The sequence below is a fragment of the Manacus candei genome, unplaced genomic scaffold (assembly GCF_025592945.1).
Source record: "Manacus candei isolate 608988 ecotype Guabito, Panama unplaced genomic scaffold, ASM2559294v1 h1tg000060l, whole genome shotgun sequence".
NCBI lineage: Eukaryota > Metazoa > Chordata > Aves > Passeriformes > Pipridae > Manacus > Manacus candei.
The window spans coordinates 11,026,937-11,054,818 of record NW_026138108.1 but is presented as its reverse complement, the minus strand read 5'-3'; the positions used below and the strand labels follow the sequence as shown (position 1 = coordinate 11,054,818).

At 38.0% G+C, this 27,882-nt stretch overlaps 2 protein-coding genes across 4 annotated transcripts in view; one reads left to right on the top strand and one right to left on the bottom strand.

Moving 5' to 3' along the window:
- DKK3 (dickkopf WNT signaling pathway inhibitor 3) overlaps positions 1-6,425 on the top strand; it is a 28,376-nt gene extending 21,951 nt beyond the window's left edge. The window contains exons 5-7 of the mRNA XM_051803848.1: positions 1,380-1,524; positions 3,892-4,048; positions 6,057-6,425. Coding sequence (XP_051659808.1) covers positions 1,380-1,524; positions 3,892-4,048; positions 6,057-6,300 — 546 coding nt within the window. The 3' untranslated portion in view covers positions 6,301-6,425. The remainder of the gene's footprint in view (positions 1-1,379; positions 1,525-3,891; positions 4,049-6,056) is intronic.
- Positions 6,426-8,331: 1,906 nt separating this feature from the next.
- Positions 8,332-27,882, bottom strand: part of USP47 (ubiquitin specific peptidase 47) — a 52,483-nt gene continuing 32,932 nt past the window's right edge. For all 3 annotated transcript variants that reach the window (XM_051803810.1, XM_051803811.1, XM_051803812.1), the window contains 17 exons: positions 26,051-26,182; positions 25,292-25,368; positions 24,930-24,985; positions 24,290-24,402; positions 23,309-23,413; positions 22,111-22,318; positions 21,569-21,684; positions 20,509-20,628; positions 18,494-19,274; positions 16,501-16,676; positions 16,239-16,319; positions 15,117-15,232; positions 14,274-14,392; positions 12,408-12,538; positions 10,959-11,006; positions 10,740-10,870; positions 8,332-9,778 (listed from right to left, as the gene is read on the bottom strand). In XM_051803810.1, coding sequence (XP_051659770.1) covers positions 9,604-9,778; positions 10,740-10,870; positions 10,959-11,006; positions 12,408-12,538; positions 14,274-14,392; positions 15,117-15,232; positions 16,239-16,319; positions 16,501-16,676; positions 18,494-19,274; positions 20,509-20,628; positions 21,569-21,684; positions 22,111-22,318; positions 23,309-23,413; positions 24,290-24,402; positions 24,930-24,985; positions 25,292-25,368; positions 26,051-26,182 — 2,685 coding nt within the window. In that variant the 3' untranslated portion in view covers positions 8,332-9,603. The remainder of the gene's footprint in view (positions 9,779-10,739; positions 10,871-10,958; positions 11,007-12,407; positions 12,539-14,273; positions 14,393-15,116; positions 15,233-16,238; positions 16,320-16,500; positions 16,677-18,493; positions 19,275-20,508; positions 20,629-21,568; positions 21,685-22,110; positions 22,319-23,308; positions 23,414-24,289; positions 24,403-24,929; positions 24,986-25,291; positions 25,369-26,050; positions 26,183-27,882) is intronic.

Sequence of the window (27,882 nt, the reverse complement as noted above, 5' to 3'; positions counted from 1 at the left end):
CTTTTCTTTTCAGTCCTCAGCAGAACACTTGTAGGATAAAGAAAGTAAAAATGGGGTGTTAGCTACACTTCTGTTGTAAAGTGAGCTCAGACTGAAGGAGGTGGGATCAATTCCCTGACCTTGAATCCCTGCAATTACAAAGCATTTTTATCCCCAGTTAGCAGGTCTTAATAGTACCAGTGCAGTCCTACTCCTTGCCCTGTGTTAAGCACCTCCTGTGGGATTCACTGGAAAAGAAGTTCAGATTTTGTATGGCTGCCCAGACAGGGCTTAACACAGACAGGAAAAACCTCTTAAAGCACTGACCTGGTAGGAATCTCTAAGATGTTAATCAAACTACCTAAAAAAAGGAACAATGTGACACACCCTTTTTATTAGGTTGATTTATTAGGTGTGTGTAGTTGAAACACTGGGGCAGTTGTCACACAAAGCTATCTTTAGCTAGAGGTTTGCATTTCTGCTTTTCAAAGAGATTTTTTTTCAGAGATTTTTTTCAAAGATTCTTGGTTACCAATGAGATCTGGTTCTTATTACAACTGCAAATGGATTTTAGTAAGATTTTTTTGCTGTGCTCTTTGAAAACAATCCTTCTGAACAAATCGTAAATTCCTGACTGTATTTAACAATGGAAAAAAAAATCAGTAATGTTTTCCATCGATAATATTTCATTTCTTAATTTTTATTTCCCTTGATTGCAGAAGGAAAGGCTCCAGGGAGAACTTAGAGCAGTCTTCCAAGTACCTAAAGGAGAATACCAGTACCTATAGGAGAGCTGGAGAGGGACTTTTTACAAGGGCATGTAGTGAGAGAACAAGGGGGAATGTCTTCCCACTGACAGAAGGCAGGTTTAGATTAGATATTAGGAAGAAATTCCTTACTGTGAGGGTGGTGAGGCACTGGAACAGGTTGCCCAGAGAAGTTGTGGATGCCCCATCCCTGGGAGTGTTCAAGGCCAGGTTGGATGGAGCTCTGAGCAACCTGGTCTAGTGGAAGGTGTCCCTGCCCACGATGTGGGGTTTGGAACTGGATGACCTTTAAGGCCCTGTCCAACCCACACTGTGGGATATCTGGCTGCTGATCAGTGTTCATGTGAATGCTAAAATAAGAATTCATGTCTTGTAGTATTGGAAGTATATTAGTGTAGAAGGGGTGCTGTTACTGTAGTGTGGAGGTTCCTGTCTGGCAGAAAGTTTTATGTAGGCTTAAACTGAGAACCCTAAGCATTTCTATTGAAACAGTGGGAATATGACACACATAAATTACAAGCACAAACATGCAGTTGCCTTCAGGACCAGGGTTAATTCTATGTTTAGCTGTCTGTGTTACAAGCAATTAGTGCTAAAGTGACAATTTTCTCACGTGCCTTCTCCATCTGCAAGCCCTGCTCCCGGGACGTTGAATGCTGTGGAGACCAGCTCTGCGTTTGGGGCCAGTGCAGGAAATCCACTTCAAAAGGAGAGAACGGCACCATTTGTGAGAACCAACACGACTGCAACCCTGGAATGTGCTGTGCTTTTCAGAAAGGTACCTCTGTGAATAGGGCTTATCCTATTCATTGCATCATACTGTATAATACATAATATATCCCCTCTTTTGCCAGGGGAAGTTGCTAAATCTCTACTTATGTAACTTCACCTATAACTTCATTATAAAACTTTGATAGAATCAGGAGTGAGAAACAGCCTGGTAGGGGGTGCACAATGGTGAAAGAAAAGCCTGTTGCTCGCTAGAGATGAGACAAGCATGAGAAGCACAAAAATTTAGGTTTCCAAAGGGGAATCTTACACATTTAAAAGTAGCAGAACTCCGTTGTCAAATTTTCACCCAATAGAGCAAAAATAAGAGAATTAAAAATATACAGAAGAAATGATGAGATTACTGAAAGTGGCTTCTCTTTCCTATCAGCAAGCAGACTATCAGAATCAGACTGCAGATACATTTCATACTCTGAGTTTTATGTGTGCCTTCCAGGGCACCACACTGTGCAGTACTGACCAGACAGCCCAGATACACAGAGGAATGATGTCCCAGATTATGTTGTCGCTCCACATGGGAATGTGAAACTTGATTTACAGAAGGGAGGACAGGAGGAGAAGGTCTCAGGCCAAAAATTAATCCCAAATCCTGTCTGGTTAGGGTCCAATTTCTTTTACTGTTTTATACCCACTAGTTTCTCACTGCATTTTTCATAATTCATCTCAATTTTGTAGTCACAGGACACAGTTCCAACCACCTCCTTACACTAGGTAGATACTTCTCTAGCTTTCTTCCTGGTTCTTGCTATGAGCCAGATGTGACCTTCTACCTTCACAGATGGTTGGGGTGCCTGTCCTGCTGTCAGCTTGCTGGTGGATCAGGCTGCCAGGGCATTTCAGGAAAACCAAAGATATGCTCAGCTTTCCCATGTTGATTTTGACTATTACATAGTGGACCTTCAATTTGTTTTCAACAAGTTTGGTTTCAACAAGTTTTGGTTGGAGCAGTTTTTCCTCTCTTCATCAGGTTCCACCTAAAGCATTTAGAGGTTTTGCCAAGCTCTCCCAGAGGTTTCTTTGTACTCTGATTCTGAAATAAGACAGGAAGAGCATTTTTAATACATGCCTATTACTTTGACCATGCAGGACTCTGAATCTGCTTATGCTGCAGAGATGAGTAAATTAGTAGTGTGCATCCCATTGGTGTTAGTAGCACCAGGCTGCTCTTTAGATCTTGACTAGAAATTTAGTACAAACCTGTAACTCAGGAAGGAACAACAGATACAGTTACAGAGAAAAAATATAATTTTTATATATATATATGCATATATAAATCAATAGATAAGAATATTGATAAAACACATAGAATACACTTATTAGAACTTGAAATAGAGCTATTGATAAATAGCAATGAATTTTTATTCTCTATAGTTGTGTGCTTTAGCAGGGTTTGTCAGGTTAGGCTTGCCTACTTCAAAGCCTTTCTTCATCACCAGAGTATTACAAAAGGTTGTCCTAATAAAGATGTGTATTTTTTTACATAAAACTGCAGTAAACTATGAGGTATTCACTTGTTAATATAGAATCTGTTTTGAAATTGGGAACTGATAGGTCATATACATTGAAGCATATATGTGTATACACACACATACATGTGTATTTTGACCAAGTCTGCTTTAATAATCTAAATTTTGAATTCCTCTCATATTTTATTCTGCCATATGAGGAGAATGAAGACAAGAGGAGGAAGGGAGGTTGGACAGGAACATCTGGAAATCTGAATTCCAGACTGACGCTATAAGTTACTAGCAGCAGGAAACCCAGAGGATGTAGCCTTCTAAAATAATTTCTTACACAACTTAAAATTCATCCCTGTGCAGAAACAAGGGTGCCAAGCCCCAAATGCCATCAGACAGCTTTGTGTGTTTCAGTATTACTGTAATAAATTAAACGTCTGAGTTGTAGTTCTTGCAGCTCATTATTTAGTCTCTGAACAATTGCTCTGTATATTTGTAACCTCTGCAAAGAAATAGGAAAACTAACAGAGTTCTAAAATACAGAGGTATTTCTCTATTCAGATTTTAAACCATTGCAAAAGATTCACTGTAATTTTTTCTTGGGTTTAGAATAACCTTTTGAATCTCCAAGGGATGGAGTTGTGCAGTACTGCTGTCTTGACACTCACTCTCTTTGGGAAGAGCAGGAGTTGATCTTGCTCATTAAGCATTAACTTCAAATGTCTTACTCCCACCTAGTGGAAAAAACATTAAGTTATGGCTCCTTTATTTGTAAGGGGACTTTAGGAGAGGTCAAATCTGTCTTTTTCTATAATGCATACACCCTTCAGAAATGAGGTCATCACAGGTTAGCAGACAGCCACGGACTTCTCATAAAATGACTTTCCTTTGGCACACAGAGCTGCTGTTCCCTGTGTGCACACCCTTACCTGAGGAGGGTGAACCCTGCCATGATCCTTCCAACAGACTTCTCAACCTCATCACCTGGGACCTGGAACCCGATGGAGTGCTCGAGCAGTGCCCATGTGCAAGTGGCTTGATCTGCCAGCCTCAGAGGTAAAGATCAAAACTGGGCAGACAACCTGCTTAAAAATTTGGAAGGGTCTGTTTCTGTGGTAAACAGCTACGGAACTTGCAGAGTCTGCCTCACTAGAAAATGTTTTGACAACTTTTCTCATCAGTAGCATTGAAACTTTCTGCTTTGTCCCACACAGATGTGCCTAATTGAGTTTGGCAACACATTAATCCCATGTGAATTAAGTCTGTGAGTTAATCAGGCTGTTACTGCTTTTTAATCAGTCAGTACTAACAGCTGTTGAGATGTATCATTTCAATTTAATCCTCTGCATACAGTTCTTTGTCCACCATCTTTCTATGTTAGGCTAGGCTTCTGTTATATGTTTTGCTTGCTTTCATACGTAAGACACATGAAAGATATTTTAAATACATGCAGTATTTCCTGCACTACTGATCAGCTTTACAGATGGGCACATGTATTGAAGAAAAAAAATTAATCTATCTTTGTTTGCACATTCCCCTCATTTCAAACTAACCCAGGGTGCCAGTTTCTCTACCACTAACTTATGATCTGCTCTCAGACTTCAAACACTTCAAACTGTGCAGACTTCTTCACTACCATTGAGTTTCACCAAATAGGAAGCAGGCTGTTTTCTGCTTGAAGTTAAAACTTTGCATAGATAATGCCTTTAATCATTCTCTAAAAGGACAGTTATTTGCATAATCAGCAGTTTCACTGGGGGAAGCGACATCATTTCAGTTTTGCATTAAAAGCATTTTTAGAAAACTTAAATGTTTTCTATGAAATTCTCCAAGTTTTCTCCTACCCTACCAGCATCATATTAACTTCCAACAAGACAGCATAGCTGGGAGAGAGATGTATATTAATACTTCTCTCCTCTGTGTCCAACTCTTTCTACATTTTTTCATGCATGAAAAGGAATCGGGTAACATTTTGTTTCATAAATGTCATCTAAGGAAACAAGCAGAGTTGATCCCATCCTTTCTGCACCAAAATTTTAGTTAATGTGCCATTAACCTCAGGGAAGGTCTGTCAGCAAATGTCATGTCTAGTTAGAAGGAAGACATTTCAGATGAGGATATATAAACACAGAAATTACTTAGGGTGTGAATATAACTGAACTGTCCAGCTATAGTCAAAAGAACTTCTTATCTGAATTTTAAGATTCTGACAACATTTTTTTAATAAAGAAACAGTCCACCTCTGCTTGAAATGGCCCTTGGCTAAATATTACAAGCAACTGATAAACACTGAAACTATTAGATTATACCAAAGAGAACACAGGGATAGTCTGTGCACAAATGGAAGTCTTGGAACTCCTAGAGAGCAAAAGAATTCAAAATATACAGCAGACAAGCTTCAGGAACATCTTTAGCTCATTTATGCTGTTTCCAGTGGAAGAGGGTGCAGCTTTCAGCAGTTGCTGAGGGGTGCCTGGCACAAGTAGTGCTCACCTGACATGGACATGTAGCCCAGTTGCATGCCCCAGAGGAACCATGATCAAGTTCTGTTCCCCTGACTCCTGAACACAACTATAAATCATTCCTCTTTCATAGTTGCTGCAAAAAATGTGGGATGTTTATTTGCAGGCAACTGAAGCCACTTGTCAAGGTGGCTTCACAAAACAGGATTGGCAATTGTAGTGTTTCCACTGCACTGTGAGGAACCAAATACATAAAGCTCATCCATCATAAGCTGGATGACTGTGTTTCTTAACTCTGTATTATGACATGAACAGCAAGGTCTAGTCACCCTCAGTGCCTGCAGAAGGGCCAGGCTGTGCTGAGGGCCACTGCCATCTTGTGTCCCAGGATCAAACATTTTTGTGTTGTTAGGCTCTGTTCTAGCTCTGAAGGTGGAAACTCTCCAGCTGTCAAGCACGTAAAAACCCCAGATCTTTATGAAATCAGCTAGGATAGATCTATTATGCATTTAACATGTCTTTATGTGGGAACTGTATAAAGAAACCAGCAGAACATAAAATGCTGTTCTGTGTGACCAGATGTGTCTCTCTTTTTCCAACAGCCACAGCCCTACATCTGTGTGTGAACTGTCTGCCAATGAAACCCGGAATAACGAAAAAGAAGATCCCTTAATCATGGATGAGATGCCATTTCTCAGCTTAATCCCCAGAGATATTCTTTCTGATTATGAAGAAAGCAGTGTCATTCAGGAAGTGCGTAGGGAATTAGAAAGTCTGGAGGAGCAAGCAGGTTTGAAGCCTGAGCCTGACTCAGCTCAGGACCTGGTTTTGGGAGATGAAATTTAAAGTCCAAGCACCAGGCAGTTTAGTTAGTCATTTCTAGCAATTTTTTGTCTAGTGTCTTGCTTATATAAACCCTAAACACACACTGCTGGATAGAAGTGCAATAAACAAGGTCTTCAATGAAAATACTTCTCTGTGCACCAAACCTGCATGTTCCAATTGCTGTTGAATTCATTCAATCCTTGGACCAAACCTGTCAAATGAGAAGTGTTTCTTCTGGATTAGTTTTTTCCCCGTGTACATCAGAAATAAACTTATTAGTACTTACACTCATTAAAAAATACACACGAGCGTAAATAATTTTAAGTTATTAGTAACTTCAGAAGTGACTTTTGAGTATGAACCATCTACTTTAAACTGCTGTAGTCATTAATTTTAGGGACTTTTTAATTTTTTTTCCTTTAGAAAATATGGTGAGTGAAGCTGCAACATCCAGCTTGTGGGTGTCACAGTGCCACGGAGCACTCTGCACCACATGAACACTCCTTCCTGGGGGAATGTTGTTTAAGGACCTGTTGGCTACATTCCATCATCACCTGCCCTTTGTGAGATGCAGGGGCAGTGAACATCAATTCCTGACTTCAGTTTAGCAGTAAGACAACTGAAATAGCTTCTTGCACTTAGAGACTTACACCCAGAGAACAACCTCTGAGCAATGGTTTATGCTTTTAATACACTTCACAGGCATAAATCTCTGCATGTTACAAGATGTGCTTATTGTGACCATCTTTAACAGGTCACTGATTTTAGAAATCGATGGCAAGCCAAGAGTAAAATCCAATCCACCAAACTCCCCAGCTGTCTCATCAGTTTGCTTCAGTGGCTCTTCCACTATTAATGGTTTTCTGGGGTACAGATTTCACCATCTGTTATTCCACATGGGAAAACACGACATGAGGTTCCAGCCAAGTAACTTCATGGCACTTCTTCCCAAACAATCCCTACTGCTTATCTCTAATTTGGACAGCAGAGCACCAACAGGAGCAGCTGTAAGACTGTGCTACCAGCCTGCACATCTTTCACCATGTCTACTTTATGAAAGCTTCTCAATAAATTCCTTGGGTACCAGAATTAATGTTAATAATCATAATCAACACGAGGATATTTCATCAGAACAGTCTGACTTTCAGTTTAAGGATTCTACAACCAATTCTCACACCAACACATACACCCAGGCACCTGCTCTCAGAGTTCACTGAATTCACCTCTCATTTCTATCCCCAATAAAATTATTGTACTTTAGAGACAGCCCATCTATACAAAGAGAAGGAATTAAATCTGTTTAAAAAAAACACGAAAGAGAGCAGTAATTGTCTGTAAATACTGCTCTCTTAATGACAGTATTACTCTCCCTTCAAATTCTTGGTGCTGCAATCCTCAGATCTCATCTCTAGGTTTTTGCCTCTCCAAATGTCTTTGAGGAAAATCCATGATCCATTTGATAGGTAATTTTTTTCCTCTCTTCAAAAGCTCCAAGGTTCCTTCAGCAGTCTATATAAATGGTAAAGGGCACTTTAATGACATACCCTGCCTAGAGGATGGTACACCCTCTCTGCTCCCTTTGCCCCCTCTTCCACCTCACTTACGTTGGGCAAGGGGCAGCACAGGACAAACGAAGAGGAAGAACGAGGGAGTTCATCTGTGCAGTGCCTGGTTCTCATGCTGCCAGATTCCTCAGGATTTTTAGGTTGCTGTGGGCCAGCATGCAAGGAAGACTTGAAGGTTCAGTTGTTGAACATTGCCTTTCCCCTCTGGAGCAGAAATTAGCTGTCAATCATATCTGGAACTTGGAAGTTTCACTGGTGAGAAATTCAGTTCTGGAAAAGGAAACTCACAGTGGAAGAAAAAATGGGTGGGAACTTAAACAAGAGAAGCAGATAAGCTATAAACCACTTCCTGTAACACTCTGTACATGGGGGGTGTGCACATACACACAAACACACAGCCTTACAATTCCAGCACTGCCTTGGGAAAGTCTGTATTTCCATGAAATAATTCCATATTTTTTTAGATAAAAAACACAGCATTTAATGATTAAAATAACACAACAGAATGAACAAATGTTTTATTGGCATGTTCATTGTTGTAAACAGCATCTGGCATGAAAAAGTTTACCAAAATCTTTTGATTGTTATAAATTAGGTGGTTTTTCCCAAAAACTATGGAGAATTGTTCTCTATTGATCTTTATGGACCAAAGCAAAAAACTGCTGTTCCTAGGCTTTGCAATGAAATCATGTTGACTGCATCAGTCTCTGCACCACAGCCTGAACTAGTAAGTTTGTACGTTGAGGTGTTAGAGGTTGCCCCAATATTTGACTACATATAGCTATGGAATCAACTCTGGGAATAATAAACTGACTTTCAGCAGGTGGAGAAGATGCAAACTTGTCATAGTCTTAAAAACAAAATGTACAAAAAGTAGCGGAACAAAACAAAACCTTAATTAACAAGGGGAAGTACAACCCTAAAGTACCCAGCATCATCAAACATAAAATGAATACAAATTTAAATAGGCAACTATACTTCCAAATGTACACAATGAATGTTGATATGTGAAAAGAAATAGCATGGTAAATAGCTGAACTGCAGTTCTGGTGAATGGATAGGGCAAATTTTATTTACACATCGAACGCAATACACTAGAGCTGCTCATCGGCTTCTGTAACCTATTAAAAACCCCAGTTTACCTTACAACAGCACTTCTGCAAACAAACAGCGCCTGCTGGCAGCTTTCTGCAGACACCTCTCAGACCGCCTGTTTTATGGAAGAAGAGTATAAAACCTCGCACTTGCAGCACTTCCACCTCCGGCCCTTTTCTGCCGCTCTTCTAGAACCAATGTGTTCACGTTTACTTCCGACTCTCTGATGAGGTAATGCGTGTATCAGTGAAACAAACAGAGAAAAGGATTCTTTCATGGCCTTTGCACAGCTTTTATTATTAAGCTATGAGTATCCTGTTTGAGGCTAGTTTCACTAGCTACTATGTGCACACTGTCCTCAAAAAATTTCCACTCGATTCCCTCCCCGCCCACTTTTTTTTTATTTTTTTTTTTTTTAGTTCTAATCTTTTATTTGCACATCCCTTTTAGCTTTACAGTACATTTGACTATAGTGCACAACATGATTCCAAGTCAAGCAGTGACCCGGCGGGGCCCTGCGCTGCCGGCGGGTCACCGCCCGCCCGGTGCTGGTGTCAGCGCTTTACACCTAATGAATGTCCTGCCGTAATGGCACTACACAGTAGTAGTGAACCTTTTTATTGGAAACAAAAAAAATTCCCCAGGGAAAATGCTATAGCAAGTGTCAGTCTTGAGTCAAATCTTTATTTGGTGCTCCATCCAGATAAATTTTTAGTGCTTTTTCTTTACGGGGAGAGTAGGTTACCCGGTGTCCAGTTTTCTGGAGTCTGCTGCTTTCTTTTTTCATCAGTTCATTTCTTTGCTCATCTGTTAATTCCATTAATTCTTCAGTTTTATCCCTAAAATGTAAACATGTTAAAACTCAGATCAATACAGTAACTGTAATTAGATTTCTGCCTTTTTTTTTTTTTTTCCACTTGGAGTAACTTATTAAAACCACAACTAAGCACAACAGTTCTTAGGGATTGTTTCCCTCCTCTGCAGAAACGAACAATCTGTCTAAACCTGCTTTTCCAGCAGACACATTCACCCAGGGGAAGAAACAAGCCTATACTCCTCCATTTCCCTAACTCCTGTTCTTTATAGACAGCTAGGGCTCTGCTCTGTATTTGCTCTCAGTGCCAACAGCTGGAAGCAGCGTGTCAGCCAGCCCCTAAGAGAAGCTACCAGATGTTCTCCCAAACAATTTTCATCCAGACCAGCACGTTATCAACCAGCTGTTTCCCCCCCAACTCACATGCAATTATGAAAAATACCACAGAAGCAATGAGGTTGCCCCACCTACCAAGTTTAGAAGAATGACAATATTCAAGCTCTCAGTCCTCAAATCCTGCCTCTGGGCTACTGCCACCAGCTGATCAACGTTTTTCAGTTTAATAAAATTTTTATCCTAATGGCCTTTTTTCCAAATAAACCATATTAATTTCTCAAAGGAATAAACTCAGAAAATAAAATCCTTGCTGTCCAAAACATACAGCAAGAATTCACAAACTCCACAAGGGATACATTAAGATATTAAATCCACACACATACAAGCATAGCAACTAGTTTTGCATTCAGCAAAATATTTTCAGTGGTTTGGGAAGGAGGATTGAGTAAAAGGGTGCAGTGCTTGTTTTCTTAAACTTAATTAATAGGTTTTTAGGAAGCTGAGGAGCACAAATATTTCAGCTGACTGTTTTAAACTCTCTTTTCTGTATGGTGACAGAAGAGTATTTTATGTTCCTGTCAATTACATCATCCCTCAGATCTTACACAGCTTTTTTTGCATGGTTTATTATAATGTAATGAAATGCATACCTATAAAATATTACTGCACCATCATCACAAATGTACAGAGGCCAGACATTCAATGTAGATACTTTAGGATTCCAGTCCAAGTCTTGGTGAATCTCTAGTATGGAAATGTCACATGGAAAGGTTCCTCTACCCTGAGAAAAAACAATTACTCAGTGAATACAATAAAACAATCACACGTCTGTGCCATTAGAAAGTAAAAATACACACAATCTTGCTTACCTTTGCAAATTCTATGTTTTCTAAGGGTATTCCACTTATTTCACTCAGCTGTAAAGTGAAGAAAAATGGTGGGTTTAATACAATTCCAAAACAACATGACACACTGTCTACAGAAAGTCAATAATCTGCCAAATCTGGAAGTCGATTAAAGTATCTGAAAGTCCTCCAATGATCCAAAGCATCAGTACAAAACTACAGTGACAGAGTACACATTTTTAACATTTTTGAAGTTACCAGTGTTTGTCACAAGTGATGCTTGCTGTGACAGTATTTCATCACACTTCTCTTAATACTGAAGGGGAGACAAAAAAGTTCATAAAACCAATTAATTAAGAACATCCACGTTCCAAGATAAAAAGAGACCAACTGCCTCATGTTAAAACCTCAGGTTCATCAGCCAGCCTTCAGTAGGAAACTAGCATAAATAAAAACTGCTGACAAAAGCCAGACAAACTCAAATGTATTAGCCCTGCACACGCCTCAGGTGCAAATTTCTCTTACTATTGGCGGCAGTAAAACGATTAAGGCCTCTTGGAGCAAATGCTGTTAAAATTGCTCCCTGCACATCAATTCCTAAGAAAACAAGCACAACCAACTCTTTCTCCAGATACAAGTGAGAAGGAAGTCTTGAAGGTTGCATGCAAGAACCTGCAGTCATATCTTCATTTCTACCTAAAGAATACAAGAAACCTGTCCATAGCTTAATCTGAGTACACACACTAACCTCTTCTAACTTATCAATGCTCAGTGTCCACTGATACCAGCATTTCTGCTGCCCTCAACATCCAAGGTGGCCTTCTAACATCTGGGTATTGCCACACATAAACATTTCACCAGGAGTGGAACTCTGATTTACTGGATTGACTAAACAGTCTCAATATGAGACACCCCTACTCTAGACTTCTGCTAGGATGGCACAGGTCTGCTTACCTGTTAGAGGGTTCCAGCCTCAAGTAAAACCAAACCACACCACAGCCATATTTCTTTCCAACCAAAACACAGTTTAGTCTACTTGATACTGGTAACACCATCCCCAAGCAACAGCTCTCAAATTCATATATGAAGAGGCTGAAAGGCTTGGTATTTTGGAATAAAGAAATGAGCTTGAAAAAACACAGTGACAATAGCTTAGCTTTTCTTTCACATGTGTTTTTCAAGGATAAGGGACACAGGTAATATTACAGTGCTTAAACTTCAAAATGTGACTTCTTTTGGTGTACATTCACCTGAATACTTTCACAACAGACCATTATGTGAAATTAAGAAGTAAAGCTGATAATTCAAGTGGTTTTGGTAATAGGTTGGGATAGATTACTGATTCCCCAGGAAAAAAATTAATCACCATGCAACAAGATTTTTGTAGCTATAACATATTTGTGCTTCCCCATAGAGGACATCAATAAGGCTCTTGGTCACCACAAGAAACTTGCATCATGTTACACATTTTACCTTCTCTTTTAATTCTTCAACACTGCTGCTTTCTAGTACTACTTCCTGGAAAGAATCGAGTTTCATCTCTGATGGCCTCCATCGTCTCGACAGAACAGCAAGTTGTGACATGGATTTCATCTTTTCTACTCCTAGCAAAGAAAAAGGAAATTTATTGTATTAACATCACAAAATATCCTCTTTTAAATTATATTAAACACTAATATGAAAGTCTGCCCTACAGATATATATACAAACTAAGCAACACAGTAAGTGTGCTGCAAGTGGCTCACTTGAAAAAAAGGGGAGTGGGAAGGAACTAGAATTTAGTTGAACTTTTCTGTTGTCAGCTTCCTTTCAGAGAATTTTTCATAGGCAGAATCTCCTAGAAGCCATGCTATTTGCTCTTCTTTAGGGCACAGTTTTCCATCACACCCAGCCTGGCTATCCATACAATATCCATCCACCTAACTAGAGGCGGATCTCCAGGTCTGACATTTGCATGAGGCCTTCCTCAGCAATCTGGTATTTACTCATGTGCTTCACTTCCTTTACCAAAATAAGCTTTCCCTGTCTGACTTCCAAATTTCCCATACCAACTCCACACTTGTTATTAAAACCTGTGTTACACCCACCACCTTCCAGAGTTTCAGTATGTGCTGCCTCCAGCCTTTCCATACCACTTTCAGGTACCAGAGCTCTCGCTGGCTGATGTAGTATAAACAGTATTACTCTAATTAGATAAGCAGAAGTGATATCCAAGGGCTGATTTTATTCATATTTTCAATTAGCCTATAGTTTTATAACTTAGCATGCAGAACTTGTGGCTTAAACATTTGTCTACCCTTACATGCTTGTTTTGCATACAACTACCACCAATCTGTAAGCTTTTCCCTAAATACTTTCTGCAGCCTTGCCTGTGACTACATTTGTGCCACCTTTCAACACTAACCCATTGTCTGAAGTGAAGATACAGTCACCTAGTGCTTCTTGGCATTTATTTCAAGTCTGAAGCAATTACACAAATTTTCTTCAGTCAGAGAAATAACTGATTTAAGTATGTCTGCAACAGTGTGATGTGAACCTATTATGCTAAGAAACTTAAATGCAATTTAGAATAATTTACAGTTACCTGCCTAAGCTCTTCAGCTAAATACTGACAGCAAAGATGAAAGCAATGATGATGCAAACCCAGACTTATAGCAGTTGCCTTGACACTCTTCTTTGTTAGAACAAAGTACCTGCTGCTCTGGGGTAGCAGTGGGTACATACAATTTGATTTCCACAGATTATAGCAGGATCAAGCTGCATCTTCTACAACTGGATTAAAGTAGCACCTTTTGGGCAGAGCTAGAATTCTACAAACTATTACAGAACACTGGAAGCCCTGTAATCTATAATTTGGCACGTCTATGAACTAAGGAGGCCACAGTAGTTCTATCTCCAAGACCTACTCAGTACAGAAACAGTACAGCAACTAGCTAAATCTAACCAAAAAATATTTAAAACTAAAGTTTTAATTGCAGTGTGAGCTGATACATATGTCCATAGAAATCTACAGGCCTCCTGAATCTCCCATGTTCATTTGGCATGTATTGGCACAACTCTGTTAAAAATTAAAAATACCAGAACTGAACACAGCTGCCAAAGTACTGCTATTAGACCTTTAGTACACACAGCCACAGGAAATCTGCACTTGCACAATCGCCCCCAGCTTCACAGAGGCTTTATTATTCTTAATTCTTTTTGCATCCATTTTTTTCTAACAAAATTCCATTAAAATGTCAGCAATAGTCTTTAAAAAAGGAAGAAAAGGGAAAGTGTAGTTTCCAATGTCCTATAAAGAAAAAAAATCTCTTTTACTTTCTCTTGACACTATATCATTACCATCAAGTATTTCTAAGAAGACCTCCCAATTGCTTGAAATATTGATATCTTCTTCATAGACATGATAATCCAGAAACACAGTGCCCGGATTCTTCCAGGTTTTCTTTCGTAGGCGAAACCTATAAATACACCACAAAGAAAACACTGAGTTTCTAACTGCTCAGAAACACTCAGCACCACCAGAGATCAAAACTGAGTATTTTCTGACACAACTAGAACACAGCTCATTAATGCAAGGTTTGGTTAGGTTTATCAGAAAAGATTTCACGTTCTGAAATAGTCCTGACAGCAGGGTATCACTACTGGCTTAGGGCTGAATCATTCATAAATACAAGGAAGACAAGCCTGTGTTCTGCCTGTTCAGTGGAAGAAATGTGTAGGGATTTAAAGGAAGAGTTTCCTAATTAGGAATTACCTTATTATGGTAAAGGTAAGACAGATCAGCGCTGTACACACACACTGTGATGTTGCACGAGCACTTTGCTGCAGTGATCTAAGCTGCATCTAGAGAGCACGTGGTTTTTTTATGAATTGACTTAATGTTCTCCTTCCTGATGGAAAACATCCTTCTGAGAGAATACAACTTATCAGATCTAAAATTACAGACATGTTGCACACAGGCAATTCTATGTAAATGTTATTCCCTATAGAATTCGTTCTGCATGAGATGAAAGTCAAGAATTGCTGAACTACTGTTTGTATTCACAGGCTGATTCAAAGATCACAGTAACTTATTTTCGCTTCTTTCAATACTTCCTTTGTCCACAAGAGGAAAAAAAAAATCAAAACACACTTTAAAGTAGTATTCAATCAGGTAACTTCAATGGATTGCAGTCTCTTTACCTGTCAATTGTCAAGTCTAGGCCACACTGTTCTTGAAGCTGAGGAAGCAGCTCCTCTTTGGACTGTCGGACAGTCATTCCTTTAGCAAAAACTGCATCTAGAAGAAACTTGCATGGCTGTGAACATAAACAGAAAGAGATTAAACATTCTTTGAACACAAAAATGTGATTTGCCTCTGTGCTCTGTGATCAGTCCCATCCACCTGGCAAAATGTAGAATGCTTCTCACAAACAAGGTAAGCAATAAATTAATTAAAATGGGGCATAACTACTTTGTGCAGCAGTAGCCCTTTGGCAGGCCATTCAGACACCCTGAATGCCCCTGCAGAAATACTGCCTTGTGCTGCACTGCTAATTGCTACCATTACATTCACATTCCAAACAACTGGAGAGGAGTGTTCAAATTAAATAAGCCACATGATAATAAAAATGTTGTTTTCTTGGCTTTCATTGATCAGACAGACCAGAACTTTATGACTCTATGGAAGTTACTTTTAAATTTATCTTATTCCCTGCTTTAGCATTTCAGCTTATTCTCTTATCCAATATTAACATGTATTCTGCAGTTTTGTCCCAAAAATAAAATTAAAGTGCAAAGTCAACTTTTAAAGACTGCAACCTATATAGTGACATCAATTCTATACTTTTCATGTCCCAAAAGATGTCCCAAGCTCATGAGCTGCATTATTGCAAGAGAGTCATTTTTGTTTCAGGCTTGTCTTACACAGAGAGGACTATTACCCAGCTGACCATTCTGACAAGCACATGAATGAGACAAATTAGATCAGTTCAACATTACTGAAAACCACAACCATGAGTTGTTTCTTCTTTGGAAAGAATGCTACGTGACTGTCATGCATTTAAGGGAAACAAAGAAACAATTCATTTGTCCTGCATTTACACTGTAGAAAGAAAGACACTTGAGAGATACAGCAGATCACATTCCAATTGTTTACTTGGAACAGCATAAAGAGAAATAACCTCAAACTCCCTTTTTAAATCCAGGAAAACTTGCAAAGAAAAGAAGGACTTCCATTTTTTTCCCAAGATTTCACAGGAAAACCTCGGCCAAAGCACACATTAATATTTTCCTGAATCAATCTTGAAATATTCAATACCTTACCTCAGGCTCGTTTACCAAGAGTTGGTAGACTTTGACTCTGTATTCACCTTTCTTAAGGGCTCTTCCAAGTCTAATAGTTATCTAGAAGGCAAAAGGAGTACCTCTTAGAACTGGCATCAAAATCAGAACTGTATTTTGTAACACACTACCAAGACCAAAGTAATTATTTCACCTGGTAAATTCAAAAAAGTTGTAAATTATGTTAAGTTTATTTATATTGTACCATTACATTTTTAATGATTCAAAATAACTTCTGAATAACCTTATTGTCATCAGAAAATGATGAAAGTGTCTCATTCAGCCGAACACTCTCAAACTCTTGATTGCTGGCATAGACTCTAAAGACTTTGAAGTGAGAAGATGGAACTCCAACAAAAGGCTCCAAATGTTGCTTGAAGGCAGACAGCGTAATTCTTTTATCAACATGCACCATCAGCCCTAAACAAAAATAAAGATAAAAATGGCATGAAAAACCCTGCTACCAAAAAAAAAAAAAAAGAACTCTTATATGATTTTCATATAGTTGCAGTTATCACTTGCAGCAAAACAGTACTGAAAAGTCTGAATTACAGTTAATGGCCACCATACATTTTATTTGATGGTGTTACTGTAACCTTTAAAAGCTCTGCATATTAATATTAAGTAATATTTGCATATTACATATTAAGTGTTTATGGGCAGATATTCCTGGAAGACACAGCAGTTCCCAGCTGCCCTGGTTTGCAATGAGTGGAGCAAAGTAGTACCTTCTCCATCCAGTAAGACAAAAACTAAAGAGAGTATGATGGAGTGATTGCAGATAATCTTCCTACAGCTCTCCCCTGCCTCAAGGGAGAGACAGCAGTGCTTTGGTGTTGGGGCTGGCCAGGCACATGCCACTCAACTCCTTTTTTTTTTTTCCATCCTGGTTTTCAGGATTAAAAAGTTACGTAAATTCTGTGTTCTGGAAGGCCACAGGATATCACAAGGCAAGACCAAGTCTAGATTAAGGGACTTTTTCAGGGAATAATTTTGTAATTAAGGAAAAGCCATTGCAGTAATATGGAATTCTGGAAAGTAAAGTGAATAGTTTATCTTTAGAAAATTGTGGTTTTGATACATGCAATTTGCACTACACAACAAACTGTGTAGGGATTATATAATGTCATGACTTTCTAGAAGAAATTCCTATTCAGAATATTTAAATAACAAATAAATTATTTGAATTATAAATCTGTTCATGCTATTATATTAAAAATACATAAAAGCTTTTCCCTCAGGATAATTTCTACAGTGTACAATGAAAATGTCAAAATTACTGCAAACAAATAATTCCTGAATCCAACTAGTCCTACCAAAACAAAACAGGGAAAAATTAAAGCAGTTCAAAATTAGCCCCAAAGATCACTCCAAGCTAAAGGAGTAATTTTTAAAAAAACTTTAGTAGATGCAAATCAATTGCTCCATGGTTTTATAAAATTTAATGTTTGTTTACCAAAAAAAAACTCCCAAAACAAAATCAGCAGAAGTGATTTTCCTCTTTCTTCTATTATTGTTACATCAGGATTTCTAGATTGACATGAAAACCTTTGCCTTCCAAAATATTTATCTTACATTCTGCTGTTCTTTAATTATTATTCTGTTAGTTATAAAACATATGCAAGTGCAAAGCATTGCTTAAATGATTTATTTTTATGACAATTATATATTACTTACACTCTTATATTGAACTTGTTTGGACACTTTCATGTCAGCCTTACACATCATTGTACCTACTGTACTTCAGTCAGTGAAAAGCAATGGTCTACTCAAATTTTCAATATCAAGTATATTTGAACTTTCTTTACAGCCAAATGACTAGGACTTCTCAGGTTTGTCAGTCTAAATGGTAACAGAATTATTGCTCTATTAACCACAGTAAATAAGTGCATTCTGAAACAGGTGAATCAGCAGCAGCGGGTGAAACAATGTTTCTTTCACTGGAAGACAACACAGCTTCCTCTCCAGAGAACACTTCCATTACATATAAATAAATGTTCATTTTCTTAAAAACAAAAAAGCAAGGCACTGTTCAAATACGTAATCACTTATTACAAGATCTAAATTAGGCTAGATTTTTGCTGACCATGACACCACATGCCATCTTTGCACTTTTGTTAGATTTAATTTGACATTATAATCAAGTTTTTCAATATTGTCATTATCTTAACACAGCATATGAATTAAATAGTAATAAACACTGGATTATTTTAAGGCACTTAAAAAAGAATACCTACATTTTTGCCCTTCTCCCGAGCCTTCCTCTGCAGCGTAGGGTTCTGACTTAAAGTACATATACTGTGCTTCTCCTCTGCTCTTGCCACTTTCATCGTACTCACTGTCTGTTCCAGAATCTTCCTCTGCAGTGTCCCAGGTTTCCTTCTTGCCCTGGTTTGCTTTTGATCGCCTACTACTCGTGATACTGTGAGAATCAAGTCCATTAGCCAAGGGAAGCGGGGCATTGTCCACATTGCATAACGTGTCACTGCTGTGACTGGAGCTCAGGATGTCACTGTCCACTGAACTCGTACTCCTGTCGTTATTTACATCTGAATCCGACCGTTCCTCTGACTGGAGATTTTCCGGATCAGAAATCTGAATTTGGTTTTCAAGTTCTCTGTTTTCTGCTGATGCTGAGGAATCTATTTCATTTAAAGGTGATTCAATGTTTTCAAAGTCACTGGTTTCTGTGCTTTTGCTGCTGTCTCCATTATCTCCCTCCTGCTGCTGCTGTTGCAGGGACAAGCTTTTAAGTTTTTCGGTGCTTTCTTCCAGAATTGCCTCTACAGATTTCATATTACCTACAGGTCCTTTAACCCTTTCACAGGCTTCATCCAAGTTGCCTGCACCTCCACTAGACTTCTGATAAACCCCTCGTCTAAACTGAGATCCAGGTGCTTGCTCTGGCAATGAAACATACAGTCTGATTGTGTTTGCATGACGATCCAAAAGCTTCCATAAATGAGAGTCTGTGTATGTCACATGACGATCTAAAGACTCTGAGCTTTCAACAAATACCTGAACATAAAATAACAGTGTTTCATCACACAGTGTCATTTCAAATAAAAGAGACAATAGCAAACAGACAGGACTGAGCACACATCAGAAATAATGTCATCAAGAAACATCACCTTTTATAATAGAGTTAAAATACACGCTTAGAAAAAGACAGACTAAGGAGTTTGTATTATAATGGTTTCACTTTTCCTTATTTTCATAATCATGTTAAGACTGGAGTGAGCTGTAACCAGACTGACCAGCTGCAGTAAATGCTTATGTTCAAAAGCATACTCATAGATCACCTCATGTGCACCCTTCTCCTGTACAGTAGCACTAGTTCTGGTAGCAATGAGCCCCACAACTCCAGCAGACAGTGTCTTCATTTTCTAGTAGAACATCATAAGAAATTTTTAAACATGTACATGGGTAAGCAATAGTACAAATCAAACACCTTTTTTCCCTTTGTCAAAGGCCCCTGTTGTAGCTACAACATGAATGGGCTCAAAGTAACTAAACAAGTCGATGCCATTGTTTTGCTCCTCTATAAGCCAAAGCCTTCACTAATCTTTCTTCATCCAGAAGACTTGATATTGAGCTTAAAATTCAGAGAGAGAGGATGAGTAAAATGTGCTATGTGTTACAACTACTGCAGTAAAAAAGACAATGTACAAACTTAAAATGTTAAAGTTATTTGAGTACTAAGTAAATCTTTTTCTGAATGAATTGCACAACTATTATTGGAAACATTAGAAGTCTTTTTTGAAAAAATAATATAAACTATCTAGGGATAATCTGCACAGGGAAAACTACTGAACTTAAGATGAAGACCCACCAAAAACTTGCTTTTAGTTTTGACTTTTGTTTCTTTGGGAAGTTTAATACTGAGAGCAGGTACAGTTTTCAGAAGGTTTAGAAAAATCAGGTAGGTTTCACAGCCATGTATCAGTCTTTGTTCCCTAAGAATGGCTGACCTTTAACAGTCTTAATCATAAGGCTGTTAACCTCACCATGATTTGAACCACTGAGTAACAACCAGATTCTCAATCCACTCTTTTAGGTACACCTGATTTCATATATAGCCTATAGTATTCCTCAGCACCACAGTACTGGGCACATAAAACCCCACACAGTACACAGCAAAATCCACGACGGTTATCCATTATCAATTCTATACTGACCACGCTTTTTACAACACAACAGCCAAGTCTACAAAGACATGAAAAGTAAACAATTTAAAAACCAGAGCATGTACCTTGTTGCTCCTAAAAAAGCCTTCAGCTTTCAGTGTTTTGCTGGAAACGTTGAGGAGACGCAGGTCGTTGTAGCACCGCTCCAACACGACGCGCATTGTTTCAGCGGGCAGGTGCGTAGCCTAAACCAAGACACTGACAGTGAGGGAACGTGCACTATACACTGCTTCAAATATTGAAACAAGCCTTTCATTTTTACAGATTTGATAGGTAGCAAATGTTAGTTTTTCCACAAGGTCAGATGACTGAAATGGCCTGGCTTTCTTTGCAGAGAACTGGCAAATTGTTAATGACCAGTAATATAAGAAATTGGTCTTATAATTTAGTCTATGAACCAGCAGAAAATAAAAGAATGATTTTCAAGCATCAGGTTTTGCACAGTGCTCACTTAATTCTTAATTAGATTGAATTCAAAATGCTGGAATCATGTTTTATAACAAATATTATGTAGTTACACCAACCACTGAACTATTTTACACAGAATTGAGCATGCACAGTGTGTCTTCCAATTCAATGGAAGCAGTAACATCCCATGGTTTAAGACCATGTAAAAAAAAAATCAATTTGCATCTTAATAACAAGTAGCTGTCGGGACGAAAAAGAGAGTTTGTACAGAGAATGTGGACAGCTTTGGATGTTAAGTTTCAATTACAAGAGGGGAAATAACATGTTGGTTCAGTTATACAGTAACAGTTCACTAGTTCCGTCACTGACTGGACACTCAGAGAGGTGGTTCAAGTTACTAACCAAAAAGAACATGAGCTCAACTCTTCAGCTTTCCCACAGAAGTTATTACTGAGTAAGCTAATAAGTGATATGGTCAGACAGTGGCTAAGCTTATGCAGAAGCTGGGGTAGAACTCTGGATGGAAGGAAGAAGCAGACTGCTGCTGTTAGCAGGAAGGAGCAGATAGGCAAGATCAACTCTAACAAGTACTGCACGACTCAGCGTGATCTGCAAAAGGTGCAGGCTCTCATTTTAGATGTTTAAATTATGACACATTTTCACAGCCAAAATGAATGAAAACCCTGTAAATAAAAGTCCTTAACGACTGTAAATTACCTTTGAAATGAGCTGTTTAAATTCTGAAACTGTTTGATTCAAATAAGCTCGTACACTTATTGAAGGAGCAACAGATTCAGTCTTTAGGTCGACCACATGAACCTTTACCATGACCTCTGTAGGGAATAGGAAAAAAAAAAAATAAATCACATATATACACATAGAGAGAAAATTCAACAGGCAAAGAAAACACAAAAATGCTGGTCTGATGTGCTGGTTAAGAGGTTGCATTAAATACATAAAAACAGTAAGAACTTGAAAAGCAGTTCGATTTCAGAATTAAATTTTCCAACCAAATGTAGTGCCAAGAAAGAAAAAAGTTCCAATTTGACTAATTTTAGTAAACCTCAGATCTGCTACAATTAGAAACAAGTCAGCAACACAGCACAGCATGTAGTTCTAAATATTGACTTTGTAAAATGCGGTACAACAAGTTTTTCTTCTTTGGTACATCATATTGAAGCTCTATGTTTTACAAGTTTTGTGTTTGTGCAACATATGATTTTAGTCTATCCTTGTCTATATATAATTACATGTCTTACCACCAGGTTTATAGCACTGGAAAACTTGGTCAGGTCTTCTTGTTTCCAGCAGTAAGTCAAACATGTACGTTGATTTGACACCTCCCAGCAACAAACCCATTGGTGTGTCCTCTTCTCCTTCATAAGACCGTTCCAAGTAGTCATGGAACTCGTCATATTTGACAAGACGACAGCAATCCAAAGGAACAACCTCTTCTAAATCCATCAGCTAAATCATGCACACAAAAAACCCCCCAAGCATTTAATAATGGTTTATTTGTGAATGTAGTTTTTACCTCGTAAGTAGAAACATCTCACTTTGAATTCACTAATTTCAACTTGGATTTAGAAAACACATACACATACATCAGAGATATTATATGCATAGACATGTAATATATGCAGGTTTCCAAAATCAAAAGAGAAGCCTGCATCAAAATGCAGAAGTCAGGGAATTTTGGGAAGTATGTATACAAGCACATGAAGACAGACCCCAGAAGTATTTTCAGAGGAATACACTGCCTATCAGTTATACCAAATGGCCTCACAGAGGCCTGAAGAAGACATATCCCCTGATTATCTTCCTTGCATCTCAAGGAGATCTTAACACATTCCAAGCCTGTAAGTGCCTTGGCTGGTACTCTCCCAGCCAAAGACATACGGCAAGAACCAAAATGCACAAGTAGGTAAGCAAGAACTGAAATCTTCATCTTCTACCTGTTTGTGGAAGATAAAGATCAACAGATGCCTTGATGTTCACTGCTATTATTGTATTAGCTACACTGAAAGGCTCTTGAAAGAATTCTCTTATTATGTATCTACTATAACATTTTACTGCAATACAAATAAGTGTTCATAATTCTTTTAAGTTGCTGAGGCTATGGTGAGTCTAACAGCAGCTCTCTCTGATTTTTAAGTAAAGGTATGTAAAATCATACTGCCTTTCAAAAAGGCAGGTTTTATCATTCTAATCAGAAATCATCTGATGGTTACTGACAGAAAACTCATACAATAATGGGTGACTAGAACACCTTTAAAAACAAAAAAACCCCAAAAAATCCCAACATATAAAATTTCCCCAGAACCAACCCCCAACAAAAAACATCCATAGCCATGCCCTCCCAAATATTCTCATAATATTAGAAATTTAAAAACTTAGGATACACAACAGCAGAAAAATACATCTAACAATTGAACTATCCTGTTATGCATAGCATACCTTGTAAGCTATTTCCACAGCTTCCTTCAGTGTCCTGTCCTTATGAACCTCCAATTTGTTCTCCATCATTATTTGTTTCGTAGGATGCATGCAGAACAATTTAATCTATGAAATACAAAAGGAAGAAAAATGAAGGCACTTGCAAATACCTTTCATATTAGAGCACATTTAAGTTTACAACCCATACTCAAACAATCCAACATAAAATATATCTTCAGCTCTACTTCAGCTATAGGACAGCTTCCTTTCAGCTGGTTACACAACTGAAGATAGACAATGTCAAAAGGCACAAAAGGTATTTATGTGTATCTGAATCTTTTTGCAAGCTAGGGTACAACATCTATAACCAGAACATCTTGTAACCACAGGCAGTGAGCAAATCCTTCAAAAGGAAACGCACATATGAACAACGAATGTGAAATTCCTTTTCACATAGAGAATGACACATTTTGCAATGCCAGAGAACTTCTTCATAAAACAATCACTGGATTCATAGATAGAGCAGCTGACTGCCATGCTTGTAAGGTCACTGAGGTTCTATTTTGTCTGTTACTATTGAATCTCTAGTTGGAAAAAATTCTGCTCTTTCTGCCAAATAACTATTTAAAATCAGCTGAGGAAACACCATTTCATAAAGTAAGAGGTTGCAATATGAAAAGATTTAAAAGCACTAAATACCTAACAAATACCATGATGTACTCTTTGGAACTAATTAGGTTGAAGGCAAGAGATGTCAGATTTAGTTTTGTTTTGGTTTTAACACCAATTCGAATTCACATGGAAGACATGAACTCAGCAAAAATCTCTGGTGAATACCTCCAGCAGATTCCTCCACTGTGTACAGGTTTCCAATTTAAAAGAATTGCTCCTACAAACACATTTATCACAAAAGAGTCCTTGTATTGCAATAAAAAAGTTGTTCTCTGTAGAAACATTGCTTACCAGCAGTGTATTGTTACTCAGTTCAGCAGAAATGCTCACCTTGCAAGTGTTGCGCTCGATTTCCCGTTGCCTCTTTTCTTGTTCTTCCAATTCTCTCTCTTTCTGTACCAGTTGTTTAATGTGCTCTGGATACTCATGTGCCTCAAGAAACTCTGACAGTAAAAACAAAGCAATGGTTTTAAAAAACGACATTTTTTTCACGGTGAGCAACACCTTAGGCATTATAGGTATATTTAATAGTTATTTTTCCTGTCTTTTTCCCTTCTCTCTTCTGCACCCAGATTTCCCACTACACATCTTGTTCTCTTTCTCATGATTTAAACTGAAGTCAGACTTTTATTCCCCCTAATTATACATGAGCAACACAAGAAAATGCTAATAGCAGAAGTGTAGTATTCCAATATCAGTATGGGAAGCTCTGCTGTTGTAAAGAAACACACTAAGACTGATGACTGCACTTGAGCCTGTTTTTACAATAAAGGTAAATTCTACCCTATTAAGTGAATTAATTGATAATAAAAGTCTCAAGATATCATCAATATCATGATAAAATAAATGTTACACTTAATGCAGATTAGTGTACTTTATCACATTGTTTCATAAAGATGAACAAAAATCAAAACATGCAATACTTAATTTTAAAAAAATCAACTTTTGCCAATACAGTTGTCTAACTTACTTGCATTTCTTGTTGGATCCTTCAGTCTATATATCAGCATGTATGCATTTGTGGAGCTGGTGGAAAAAATAATAGATATATGGATTTATCAGACAGAAGAAAATATGATCTTGAAAAGCTGCTTTTATTTTTTTTTCCCCAGTAAGAAGCTATGTCATATATATCATAGCAATACAGTAAACAAACAGAATTTTAAAAAAAAATATTATTTTAATGATTGGAAACAGCAGTCAGGGTAGTTCTTACAACTATAGCATCTGCTATTAATTTTAAGCTAATATGCTAGGCACGTGCATCTTGGTCATTATTTGACTACACTAAAACACTACCAGAAAGAAAATTAATATTACAGTACTACTAACCTAGCAAAAGCACTGGAATAATAGCCCCTGCTTCCAGAAGATCCACCATATGTTTTCTTAATATCTTCCTGAGTTATCTAAAATAAAAAAAAAAATCAATTTAACGATTATTTGAGAAACTTGCACTAATTAAGATGCATTTATTTTCACTAGGAAAAGTGGTATTACACAATTAACACACAATTATTTTCTAAAAGTTTTCTGCTTATTTGCTGACTGCTAAAAAGCTATTTCAAAGTGATCTGCCTCTTAATTTTACAATGGATGTAAACATTTTTATTTTTTATTTTTTCAATAGGAACTTCTTAGAGAAACAATATAAAGATTCTTGATTGCAACAGTATCTATGGATACACTTAACACCTGCATCACCAGGACAGGTTTAAAAGCAGTCTGGGTTGTAACAGATCTACAAATATACTTCTGTAAGCAAAAAGTGCTCTTCATATGCACAGAAGGCAAAATTCTAAATCCAGTCTAGTCTGTGCACGAGTAAAAGCTTCTTTGTGAACCATCCCACCTTCATGAAATAACACTCCTCCTCCCACCACACAAAAGCAAATAGATAAATAAAAAACTTCTAGAAATCAGTTAAGCTACTGAGTGAAACATGCATATGGCAGGACATTAGGATGAGAAGATAAAACAATGCTTGAAATACCTGCACATAAAACCAGCTTCATTATATATAAGTGATAAAACCACAAAATAGAAATGTTCATCAATGAGTATGAAAGATAATAACAATACTATTTTTACCTTGCTAACATGCTGATCATTAAAGCTGTACCACTGGTCATCACTGAAAGATTTTATACAGGCATAATAATGGCCACCAGCAGCACTTCCAGAGTGAACCATTACAGAAAAGAGTTCATACAGTAAAGAACTCTGTGGAGAGAAGAAAAAAGTGTGATATGTATCGAGTAAAGCATTTTGCCACTTAATGTACAGAGCAACCCAGCCAGGCACCACTCAATGCTTATGAGTCTCTGCATTATTTCCTCTCACACCACTCCGAGTTTGCTGCCAAACTCTTTTTTTCATAGATAAATGGATGGAAATACAGGGCACTAAGGACATACCTCCAGTGTTGCATATAAATTAAAGATATAAAACTGAACAATACTGACTCATGAGTGTTACAAGCATATTTTAGGGCACATAGAGCAAACACACTGTAAATGCTTTGCATGCTCTGTATTCACTATTAAGACATCCAAACCCAAAAGCTAATGGCATAGCTTGACAGCTTGTTTGCCTTGAGAACAAGTACTGTGAAATAACTGGCTAAAGCTACTGTCAGTACTAGACATGCCATTTGCATTACAGACACATTACAATATTCTGGTCTTGTTCCAGTCAAGTGACTGGAATTAATAATTTTTTTTCTTTTTCTCCAAGTAAGATTGACAGTATTCAGAACATATATCAAAAAACTCTCTCAAATGCTTTAAGGTACATATAAACAGGGACAGATGTGAAGATTAAAATGCAAGTCAGCCTCTAATATTTATGAAAATAACATCTGAAGCCAAATAGCTTTCTGACAAGTCTGAATAAAAGCTATTGGCCAAGTTACAGAACAACAATTCATGAAGCACACATTGTAGATATCAAGATAAAACAAGATTTTTGATTAATTTTGTATTGGCAAGAAAACTCAGTCAAGTTTGTTGAAGATCTCTGCCAACCTTTAAGTCCCACAGAAGCAGGACTGCTGCTCAATTCTTTCATATTAATTGCAGATGACTGAAGGAATATTTAACATTTAGACCCTTGGCCTCAACTATTCAACTGACTAAAACTTTCCAATTTCCTACTGAGCTGCAAGACACTTTTGTAACTAAATCTACCAGGTAGGCCTTTGACAGCTGGCCTCAAAGAGAAAACACTGCTCACAAGACAAAACAGTCTTCAGTTTGAGGGTCTGCTGCCAAAACAAGTTTTCTGGGAATTCCCAATCTGACATGCTGGGAAGACCTTTATTCTCAGGTGACCTCCAAATCAGTCAAATTCTTTGCTTTGCTTTAGTGTCAATGTTTGAACAAAACACACACTCCTGACCTCTCACCTCACCCCCAATATCAGAATTAATTGTATTTTTATAATTTTTGTGGTGGGTTTACCCTGGCAATCAACTGAGCAGCCCTTCAGGCAGTCAGTCACTCCTTCTCCCAAGTGGGATGGTGCAGAGAATCAGAAGAGTAAAAGTGAGAAAACTTGTAGTTGGAGACAGTGCCAGTTTAATAAGTAAAGGAAACAGGAAAAAAGAAAATAATAGTGTGTTAAATAAAATAAAAGCATTACTCAGCATCCCCTGCCAGCAGACCAAGACCCAGCCAGTCTCTGAGCAACAGCTATTTTGGAAAGACTCTGCTTTTTACTGCTGAGCATGATGCTGCACAGCAGGGAATAAGACATGGAATATCCCTCTGGTCAATTCAGGTCATTCAGCTGTCCCAGCTATGTTCCTCTTCCAGGCTCTTGCTCACCCTTAGCCCTACAAAATCCCCTTTACAGGGGTAGAATGAGAAACAGGAAGATTCAGCACCGCACAACGCTGCTCGAGCAAGAGGTGCGGCAACACA